The sequence below is a fragment of the Microchirus variegatus genome, assembly GCF_963457635.1.
Source record: "Microchirus variegatus genome assembly, chromosome: 13".
Classification (NCBI taxonomy): domain Eukaryota; kingdom Metazoa; phylum Chordata; class Actinopteri; order Pleuronectiformes; family Soleidae; genus Microchirus; species Microchirus variegatus.
The window spans coordinates 16,769,401-16,781,350 of record NC_139814.1 but is presented as its reverse complement, the minus strand read 5'-3'; the positions used below and the strand labels follow the sequence as shown (position 1 = coordinate 16,781,350).

Sequence of the window (11,950 nt, the reverse complement as noted above, 5' to 3'; positions counted from 1 at the left end):
AAAACAGCAGGAGATTCCAAACATTGCTCTACTTACACATAGTATAGTATTTAGACTGATAAAATGCAATCTCTCATCTTCTCTATCATGACTTTGCTGTTTGTTTCTTGACCAGAAGTGAAGTGCTTATGTTTGAGGGGGAAAAGGGATATATGTTTGAATAAAAACATCAGATAAATCAAAATGCTGTGGCATATTTTTCAAACAAGCCAACACTTTTTTTTTTTTACATACTCACACACACTCCTCTCCTGTGGCCCCTCATCCTCTCCTCCCTCCATCCTTCCCTTCATCAGCCCCTCCTCCTCCTTCTCTCTCATCAAGAGTCATTTGCTCAGTTTCCTGACTGCCTCTCCTGGCTGAGCGCCTGCATCTCCTCGACTCTGATTGGTGCGTTTCTGCTCGAAGCTGATTGGCCACTGCTTGCAGGCGCCTCCCCTTGTTCGCAGACGAGGAAGCGCCTCCTCCTCCTCCTCCTTTTTTTGAGGCCACTCCCACTCTCTCTTCTGAGTCTCCACCTCCTCTGAAGTGCTCCAGCTCCATCACGAGAGGACAGGTGTGTTAGACTGCCACCTAGTGGACTACACCTCACACACTGATAATTAAACCACCACATACAAATACAATGAAATAAAAGATTTAAGTTAAGGAAATGTAAAATAACATGTTGAGAGGCCCTAAAGACACTGGATCAGACACAACTAGAGGTTTAACACGAAACTATATACAAATCCTGCATATGAATATAAAAACAAGTAAAGCGTAGCAGAAAAAGTTAGTTTTAGGTTCTGGGAATGAAGGTATACTGACTTTTCATAAATCTGCAGTTTTAAACAAATCCAAAATCATGTAATTCATCTAATAAAAGATACATTTTAACCCTTTAAGGTATGCACCAAGAAAAAAGCAAAGGAAAAATTATTTCTTTGCATTTTTTTATTTTATTTTATTTTTAAAATTTACTCATGATGCCTATGACAATCAATATTTACTTTTTTTTTTTTTTTTTTTTTTATAGACCCTACAGTATTACAGATACAGGCCTCTACCAAACGGTTGCGACGTCTGTTTATAATAAACCTGGTTTGCATAATTCATAAAGTACAACAATCAGAACAAGTCACATTAAGTGTTAGTGAGTTCAGTTCGATGCATTTTTCAATGAGATATAGCGACTTAAAGTGTGGTCGACCGAATGGTTGAGTCGTACCTTAAAGGGTTAAATCTTTCAATACTGTATCCTGGGGACCCATATATATTATGTATGTGTACTTTAATCTTTTTCCCCTTTTTTCCTTTTTAGAATATTTCCAGTCTGGTCTTTTTAATACCGTGAGTATGATGAGTCACATCATGTCTCAACCCATCATTAGACATAATCTAACCCAGATTGTTTATGACTTTTTCCTGAGCTGATTCCAGTGCAGGAGCTGTCAGATTCTGTTTATAGCCCCCCCCCCCCCAAAAAAAACACTCGTCTTTAACCTAAAACTATTTCTGTCTCCCTGCATGTGGAAAGACATAAAAGTTGACTACCATGTCCTGTCTGCTCCAAGTTTTGTCTCTTGGACGTTGTTTATAAGCTCAAAGTTTCTTTTTCCTTCTTCTTCTTTTTTTTTATTGGATGTGCTCATGTCAGATCCCTGGAGCCATCATCGTTCGCCACAGTCACAACAACACAACTCAGAAACTGCACCAGCCATTCATATACAGCGCGGGACAGTAGCATGAGCCTGTGTGTCTGTCTCCACGGCGTCAGAGCGTCTTCCCATACATCACATATCGTGCGGTGATCCCCGAAGAAATGGATTTGATCATTGATAAAACTATAACCCATCACGAGGGCTTGATGAATGTGTCTCCTCGCTGAGTGTACGGGCATGTAAAGTGTTGTGATGATGACCCGGCTGATGTCTAAGTGAGGGCGAAGATAAAACTGGACATAAATCTGCTCAACAGGGACATAACAGCACATTCCCACAAATCATCCTGGGAATCTGAGGGTGTCCCACTCTTGTGCAAGGGGAATTCTGGGAGCGTTGCCAAGTGGCAGACACAAAAAGACAGGGCGAGGATCAACAGTGTCATTGTCGACTCGTTCGCTCTGCTTCCTGTTTCTATCCCCCCCCCCTGTTTCCCCCCCTCTCCTTCTGTGGATTTACCTGTATTTATTTTGGCCTCCATCTGTCACTTTTTCTCTTCTTGATTTGTTTTCCACCAGTTTGGAAAATTATTTATGGCACGTTTCATTCTCCATATATGTCTCATACAGAATATACATGAAACATGGATGCAACCTTACTCCAAAAAGCATTGATATTTATGGAGGCTGCTGCATTTTAAATCAAACCTGCGGGGGCTATATTTCAGTCAAGAGGACACCGTCTGTTTTCAGGCAAGTGAGCTACATGGGGAGGTAGAGAAGAGGAGGAGGAGGAGGAGGAGGAGGCCACAGGCAGGGAAATGGAAAGATGAAAAGGCCGCCAGGGTGGCGAGGGATGCACATTAAAAACATTAAGAAGAGAGAGTTACATTGGCAGAGAACAAGGTCTTTGCGGGAGTGCTCATGAGAGCCCCGGTGAAAGAACAAAGAGAAAAAGCTTGAAGTAGAGGGAAGCCCTCTGCAGATAAGACTCTGGATAAGTGTTGGAGACAGCGCCGTAAATCCCAGACCCCATAGTCTGCGAGCCGGGGCCAGGGTCAGAGAGGGAGAGCACAAAGAGAAGGTCTTAGGAGAGGTGGGAGGTGATAATACAGGAAGATATAGACTGAAACCATAACCATAAAAAACATCTTAGGGTTAATACAATCACTGAAACCAGCTGCAGTCTGTGCAGAACGCTCTCCGCGCTCAGTGGCGGGACTGGACGTGGCAATGTGGCAAATGGCAGCAATGTCAGGGTCATGACGCATGGATCAAATTAAAGTTCTCCGAGGGTTGTCATTATCACCCCGTGTTTCGCACCAGGCATTCCTAGCATTCTGTCTACTCGCAGAATACATTGCCCGGCGAGTCCTTTATGTGAATATAAATACACTATCGACAGTTTTTCAAACAGGAACGGTGGCTGACGTCACACAAATACCTGCCTCTAATGGTTTCTATGGATGCAGCAGCTTAAATGAATGGAAAAGGTAACAGAAAACAAAAGAGATGCTCATGTCTGCGCTATTTCCAAAGACCTAAAAATGACTTGATCTGAATGAGAAAATTTGAAGTACTTTTTATTTGGGAGAATACATAATGTTTGTCTTGTTTAGCACAATTCAAGAATCAAATTTCAATTATGAAGATTAACAAAAGTTAGATTGGCACCACAACCTGGGTTTGCAATGCATTCTGGGCCCTCTGCGATAGCTTTGCCAGCGCTGATGTCAACAGTTTTCTCCAGCTGAGTTTGGAGACCAAAATAAAGCCGCATAAGAAATTAGAGGTTTAAAGACGTGGGCGTCTGGAAATGCACGATCTAATGAAAAGAAGTCATGGTGCTGCATTTGCAGACGTGCAGCGTGCACCCACTGTTTTGGGGAAATTAACTGTTTTCACAGTCCTCGGCCTCTGGTCTGTCTTTTGCAAGAAAGAGAATTTAGTCTTAAGTCTTAAAGATGTAGAGATACTGATAGAACTGGGCCTTTCTGCATGGAGTTTGCATGTTCTCCCTGTGTGTGCGTGGGTTTTCTCCAGATTCTCCGCTTTCCTCCCACAGTCCAAAAACATGCAGATTAGGGGATTAGGTAAATTGGGCATTCTAAAATGACCATAGGTGTGAGTGTGAGAGTGTTTGTCTCTATGTGTCCCTGTGATGGACTGGCGACTTGTCCAGGTTGTACCTCTCCTTTCACCCTATGTCAGCTGGGATTGTCACCGGTGACCCCCGTGACCCTCATGTGGAGGTTAGATCGGTAGAAGATAAGTGAGTGAGTGATTATAGGATCAGTCTTTAAAACTTTCCTACTAATTCCAACTAGCAGCAAATCATCTCAGGGGAAATATATCACACACACTATCTCATATGAGAGCATACACTAATGAAATTGTCCAGGTTCAGCTTCACTGTATGCTTCAAAGGAATCTGTTTTTTCTTCTTCTTCTTCTTTCAGCCTCTCCCTCTCCAGAGGTCGCCACAGCGGATCAACTGCATGATCCACATATTTCATTTGGCAGAGAGTTTTTAAGCCGGCTGCTCCTCCTGATGCAACCCTCCCATTTATCAGAGGTTTGGACCGACACTCACAGTACACTGGATGTGACCCCGCTGAGGCTGGGGTCAATTTAGAGTGTCCAATTAACCCCATCAATGGGGATTGGGTATCTTGCTCAAAGGCACCTCTGACCTTGACGTTTGCCCTGGAAGGATTCAAACCAGCAACCCTCTGGGGGTTGACTGCCCTAAAAAGAATCTAAGAATTTAAGATAGTAACTGAAAATAAACATTCTCACACTTTTAGAGGCTTATTAATATTAAAAATGACTGACTATTAATTTATATATTATCTATATTTTTCAGATATTTAAAAGGGATTCAATGGTCCACACTCTTAGAAATAAGGGTTCCAAAAGGGTCCTTCTACAAGGGCTGAGGTTCTACCTGGAACCATTTTGCTTCTGAAAAACCCTAAGATCCCAAAGAAAGAAACCCTTTAAAACCCCTTTCCTGAATAAAGGGTTTTAAAGGGGTTCTTGGTGGAACCCTCCAAAAGGGTTCTTGGGCCAAAGGTTCTCCTATGAGGACAAGCCAAAAGAACCTTATATGGTTCTACTTAGCACTTTTATTTCTAAGAGTGCAGTGTGTAAGAATTAGTGATAATCTAATGGTAAGACTCTTCTGCTCTCGTCTTAGCATAGAGAGGATGTTCTTCGTTTGCATAATAACATAATTAACCTTAGAACATAGAGCATTTAGGCTGCTTTAACTATGTGAAATCATAAACACAGAGGCTATAAGAAAGTGCAGAGTCCTATATTTTTCAGCACAACCTATAGGCAATCCTATACAAACACACCTGAGCAAAAAGTACTCATCATATAAGTGTTTTAAAATCGGATTGAATTTATGTAATTTGGACAGTTAAAAAATTGTCAAGTTTTCTAATTTTCTGTCTATTTTGTGATTTCTGCACAATTATCGCTACTCCAGGGATTTTTTGAAACCAATATTGGATTCAAAACTCATCATAACTTTGACTCATAAGAAGACAAAATCATGCATTTTGTAAAGCCTGAAGATATGACCTATAAACACACACACACAGGATGTCCATATAAGGAGTTATAAGGTAATTAACCAAGTGCCATGTGAGCACTAATAAGGGTTAAAGGACTTATTCTGAGGCTCTGAAAACCAATTTTTTTTTCTATTTTAAAGTGATCAGACACTCCTGCAAACATACTTACAGGTAATAAATTCGCTTCAAAAGAACTCCTCAATATAAGATCATAACATTTACTCTCATTGTTTCCAGCGCTGCTGTTCAGTCCGTTATCAAAAACACTCACTGCAGGTTATGAAAACACCTTTCATAACCTGCAGCTCATTAGCGAAGACCAGAATGTGTTAATTACTGATGCAACTGGCCTCATGTACTGTAACAATAACATACAATACAATAATGTTACAGTAAATGTAGAAAACCACATTTTTTTTACATGTTGTTGAACATGGACGTTTGTGCCAATCTCTACTTTTATTGCATGTTTTTAACCTCATAGTGTTTCACTGATCTCCTCTCATGATCACTTCCACTTTATAAATATCCAGACTGAACAGAATTCATTCAGCAGCCCAATTAGGACAAACAGATTCTTTTCACACGTGTTCTTCAGACGTGGGTGATTATCGATTCAGGAATTTGTTCTTTGGAAACCAACGGTTTTGATGTCCGTGCACATGTGTGACGTACATTTCCTGGGGCTGTTAAATAGCCGGTGGCAGCGGTCGGTGGGAAGTGAGGTGCCATCTTGAGAGATAATATGTCTCCCTGCGTTGCATGTTGACCACCATGTTTCTGTCAGTGCTCCTGGTGGTGGGAGGCCTTGGAGGAGCAGCAGCAGCAGCAGCAGCAGCAGCATCATCATCATCTGACCTCCAGGTCTCTGGGAAATCAATCTACGGCGATAAAAGTTCGCTGAGTGGCAACGACGGACGACACGGAGCGAGGAGGCAGCAGCCGCATCAACACGTAAGAATCACTCATCAATACCTTAATTTGTCGTATTGAAATTCACCTTAGAGGTTATGAGTCACAAAATGTGCCAAACTTAGGGTTTTTCTTAAAAATTATAAGCTTTTTCTTATCTTAACACCTTTTTCTACACGAAAGCCTTTGGGAATGTTGGATTTGTTTTTAATTATAAGGCTGTTGCTTGTTTTTCAGGGTTTTTTATCTTGTTGTTGGCCCTTTCTGCTTTCTGCTTTCATTGTTCTGCGTTTACTTATTTTATAACTTTGTGCATTTGTCTTTCTCTCTGTGAGAAACATAGCTGGTGGATGAGATAAGTCTACTTTGATGAGATTTCTATTTCTAGAATAAACACTATTTTTATTCTTATAGGTCTTATAGTTTTGTGCAGTTGGGTCAAAATCCATAATCTTGATATTGTGAAAATGAACAACCTTGGTGAAGGTTATTTATTTGAAACAGACTTTTCTTGACCCATCTTTAAAACCTGCTGTGTTTCCATTCATTGATTTCAAAATAAAATAACGTATAAATCTATCCATCCATTTTCTACCACTTCATCCTCCACATGAGGGTCGCAGTGGGGTGCTGTGCCTAAAACTAGAATTAAATAATCAAATTATTGTTTATAATGAAATATATATATATATATATATATATAGTATTAAACAACAGATTTCTGATTCCAGACAAGAAGTGAAACCCGCAGGAGTTTGGATCTGGAGAGGCTGAACATGCAGGTGACCCCGACCACCAGCAACAGCAAGAGCAAGAGCAAAAGCAAAAGCAGCGGCCCCACCATCGTCAGGCTCTTCAGGCCCACAATCCAGCCTCACATGCACGCCAACATGCCCATGCGCTTCGGAAGAGACAACGACCCCGACGACGACAAGTCGAGGAACTCGCCCAACATGCCTCAGAGGTTCGGGCGGGCCTGGGCTCGAGTGTGTGCCGAGTGTCACGGAGAACCAAACCCAGCGCTGCCTCAGAGATTAGGGATGAACAGTCTTTACTGGAGGTTTCTCGACTCTCTGTCCGGTGAACAGATTATCAGCACAGGCGTGCACTGGTAGGATTTTCATTATTATGTTCAGAGTTGTGTTATGAGTATTTTAAATCAGGTAACTTTGGCATATACATCCACACATATTGCTGCTGTTCTATGTTCATAACCGCCTCCTTCTCTAATCCTCATATAAGTGACTGTGTGATAAATAATCTGTGTATTCTCTTCTCGCACAGGGCTGCAGTTTATGACTTTACCACTAAGAAGTGGACATGGAAGAAAAAGCCTGGAAAGAATGAAGACACAGCCCTGCTATACTAGATTATTATGTCTGCTATGTAAATATCAACATGCATTGTTTTTACTGAAGTCAAAGTGAGAAAACTGAAAGATAATTAGATAAGTGTAGATGTAAGCATACATTACAATATTAAAAGTTAAAAGTGGTGTGTGTGTCTTTTTTGTTTTAAAATAATAAACATTGACTTCATCCTCATGTATCGAGGGTGTCTGCGTCCTGCGGAAAATGAGTTGATAGACTCATAAATAAATTTCAGACTTTCTCTGATTTTACTATTTTTTTTCTAATTTACTGTTGTTGTTTTTTTATTCTTAAGTCTTTTACTTTGTAAAGCACTTTGGTCAACCCTGGTTGTTTTTAATCTTGCTCTAGAAATGACTTGAGGCTCTTAAAAATAAATGTTAAAAGTGGTACTGTGCCAGGTGCTGTTCACTACAGAGATACACCACTAGAGGGCGCAAAACACCAAGTAAAGCGTGTCATTCGCAGGATCAAGAATAATACTGTTGTATTTACAGTCAGTACTGTGGTGAATATGATGCTCTTTCATGGTGCTATTTATTCAAATGTCTGTGTAATTACTTTCATATAGTTTTTAGACATTATCTCTATATATGTGTTATTAAAATGCAGATTTCGATGGAATATCTGGAGACAAACTGTCCTTTAAATGATATGAAGCACTTCCAGTCTCTTCCATCATGTTAAAGGTCCCCTATTGTGCAAAATCAACTTTTTAATCTTTTAGTACTTATATTTGGGATTCAGGGGGCCATACCAGTCCCCAAAATGTGAAAAAACAAGACTCAGTCATGTTTTAGTGGTTCCACTTTGTGTAAGTAAAGGCGATTTGATTAATTACATAGTACTTGTTAGAAAAAAAAAAATATATATATATTCTTTTTTCTTTTATAAAGCACTCGTAGAGAATATTATCGCCTCAGAGAACATTTAAAAGCCAAACCCTGAGCATAACCTGGTGTTTGATGGAAACGAGGGTGTGACCCTGAGTTGCGCAATCATAAACCAACCCGATCTAACCACTCCCTTCAAATAGTTGTTTGACATCCGGTCTCCAAGCAGACAAAAACGAAAATCCAGCAAGTTTGACTTTGAAAAGAAGAGGAAACTTCTGTCTTGAGCGGAACACACACACACACACACACCAGGTAAAGAGAAAAGTTCCTGTTTGTCAGTTTTTTTCCTGCGTGTTATGTTTTCACTCTGTTCCTCAGACCAGGAAAAATCATGTTGGTGTCCTGATGTAATCTCTCTCTCTCTCTCTCTCTCTCTCTCCCTCTGGGTGTTGAGTTTCACTACTTTGTTTTCCAGCTTGCAAACACAGACCTGTAGATGTATGTTCTCTTGGTTTTCTGTGAACATAATAATCCTCATTTCACTACTTCTTCAAAAACAACCTGGAAGTTTGAGGACTACGTTTGTTTTTCCTCCTGTGACTCATACGCCGCCTCATTGGTATTTCATGCCATTCATTCTCTCGCAGCATGCAACTATGTGGACAAGCTGGCAATTCTCTGGAGCGCAGAACTAAAAGTGGGCAACAAGAACCACAGGAGCAACAAGAACTCCCTCAGAACCTTCTTAAATTAGATAATAATGATTATTTGGAGACTTAACTTTGGTTTGTTTTGATGTCAGCTCTTTCTTTCACTATCCATCTTCTACCACTTTATCCTTCACATGAGGGGGGAGCTGTGCCAATCTCAGCTGACATAGGGCAATAGATGCTCCCTGGACAGTTCACCAGACTCTCATACTCACACCTATGGTCAATTTAGAGTTTTCAACTGAACTAGTGCTGCAAAGGCAAGAGTGCTAGAGTGCTAACCACTCCACCAATGACAAATGTGACTGATCAATGATCATCGCTGTCTCTGCTCACCAGCTGCTGGTCATGGCCGACGTTGTAAAAGGGAAGAAGCTGTTTGTCCAGAAATGTTCCCAGTGTCACACGGTGGAGAAGGACGGGCGCAACAAGGTGGGGCCCAACCTGTGGGGTCTGTTTGGGAGGAAGACGGGTCAGGCACCTGGCTTCTCCTACACACAGGCCAACATCGAGAAAGGTATGGATCCACTGCTTCGAGAGAGAGAGAGAGAGAGAGAGAGAGAGAGAGAGAGAGAGAGAGAGAGAGAGAGAGCGAGAGAGAGAGAGAGAGAGAGAGAGAGAGTCTGCTGGTTATTTTGTAGATCAAGATTCAGCTACAGGCAAAACATAATGCAAATTAGATCAATGATAGAGAAAGAGGCATGTGTTTCAATACATGTTTCAGGTAAATTCATTCAATCACAGATAATTTTACAAACTATAAACCACTAGTAGATGTATTTATATGTATTAAAGGTGCATTATGTAATAAATCTAAAGCAACTGGCCATAAAATCCTCCTAATATGTCACAGAGACTCAGGAATAATGTTCATCTAACAAACTGAACTCACCAACAACAACAGTACAGCCAAAATATTTGCATTAAAAAAAATCTTTTGCAGACTGCAAATCATGTTTATGTTTTGAAATCATGTTTTGGCATGTGGCGCCACCTGCCGCCGTCTACCAATCATTGCAGTCAGTAGAGTCTCACGGGTTGCCAGTTACGTCAGAAAATGAAACCTAAAAGACCTCTGTATTTTGAATTTGAATGTAGTAACCGTTTTTGGCCACATTCTTACATATGGCACCTTTAACTGTGCTCAGCTAAGGGTTTTGGGACCTTAAGGGCATCGAATGGTTCAATCCAATGGTTTATTTTATTTATAAAGCACATTTGAAAAACAACAGCAGTTGACCAAAGTGCCGTACAGTCGTATTAAATAATAATACTAATAAATCAAATCGAATAGAATAGAATAAAAATAAACAAACAGAAATCCAAAATGCTACTTGATTATGACGTCACCATGACATCATAGGTTAACCCCCTCAAAAATGACCGCAATGACACAGAATAATAACAATAATAATCTGAATATATAGCATTTTGTTATAGCATAATAATAATGATAATGATAATAACCTCAAAACTGGACCTGGATCCTGCAGCCTGTAAGATAAGGACACACACAGAGAGAAACAGAGAACAGGAAGGAAAGACACCAACTAGGGACAGAAAGAACAAGATTAATGACATGTAATGAAGTCATATTCACACTTTGAGTGTGAGAGAGTGAGAGCAGTCTAGGTCTATAGCAGCATAACTGAGACATGGTTCAGGTTTCCCTGAGTCTGCTCTAACTACAAGCTATAGCTTATTAACAATAAGGGAATTGTTTTTTTAAGTCTGACTTTAAATACAGATCCATCAGAATATTATTTTTGGTTAAACTGTGGCTGCACTTTTTCACAAAGATGTAATTATTAGATCACGATCCAGTGACGATCTGTATTTTCTGTACGTGACAGTCAGGTCTGAACAGGAAGAACAGCTGTAGCCGAAAACTTTACGCACCGCTCTGGCATGAAGCCGTAAAAACCCTCTCACAAATGAGTCAAATGTTTCAGACCTTCACATGTTTTAACGCTTGTGGCTTTAGGTGTCATATGGAGTGAGGAGACTCTGGAGGTCTACCTTAAAGACCCGAGGAAGTACATCCCCGGGACCAAGATGGTCTTCGCTGGGCTCAAGAGGAAAAAGGAAAGACAGGACGTTATCGCTTATTTAAAGGACGCCAGCTCATAATATACTAACTGTATAGAAGCACCGCTACATCTACAGGAAGAAGAGCAGAGGGTGTTTCTTTCAGGACTACATTTTTGTTTACTTTCTTATCACAGTTCTGTGGAATTATGATTCCTGAGGGGTTTCCTTCCGCTGGGTTTTTCCTAAAAACTAAAATGTTCTACTGCCACTTGCACAGAAACTACGGTTTCATAGATTTGCATCTTTACTTAGTTTATGTTGGGCCTCTTTCACTTTATATGTGCTTTTCTACTGTTTGTCTCAACATAGATATCATTTGTTATCCATGTGTTGAACGATGCTGGACTTTTATTTCTCTCTTTCAGGCTTTTATTGTTGTTAAGTTGCACTTTAAGATGAGTTTTGTAAGGTTATAGTTTCTCTTTTATAAGGACAGCAAGGTCAGATATAAATATTTACACTTTTTACCGTAAAAAATAAACATGTATTTGTGTTACAGTCAACATCTCATGACAAGGTATTGAATAAAGTTAAGTTTATGTATGAATTGCTGTTTATGGTGCTCCACACAACGCATTGGACCTGATTTAAATAAACATATGTGACATTTTCGGTATTTCAATGAATCGATTATTTCCTTTCAAAATCCCAATAATGCATTGAGTTAAAACTGTATTGAATTATTTATTTATCAGTATGGTCCGTTAATTAGACATTTTACCGTCTGTGTGTCTTTGCGTTAACTAAAGGTGCATCTAAATGTGTATTATCAGGATGGATAATTAAATACACATTATGCTCTTAA

General features: G+C 40.1%; 1 protein-coding gene across 1 annotated transcript; it reads left to right on the top strand.

Annotated features, from left to right (window-relative positions):
• Positions 1-8,562: 8,562 nt before the first annotated feature.
• On the top strand, positions 8,563-11,184 carry LOC310935729 (cytochrome c-a-like; the record flags this gene model as incomplete). Its single annotated transcript, XM_083899665.1, has 3 exons — positions 8,563-8,656; positions 9,394-9,571; positions 11,039-11,184. Exons 2-3 carry the CDS (start codon positions 9,403-9,405, stop codon positions 11,182-11,184), a joined length of 315 nt encoding a protein of 104 aa, XP_083755791.1. The 5' UTR covers positions 8,563-8,656; positions 9,394-9,402.
• Positions 11,185-11,950: the final 766 nt, after the last annotated feature.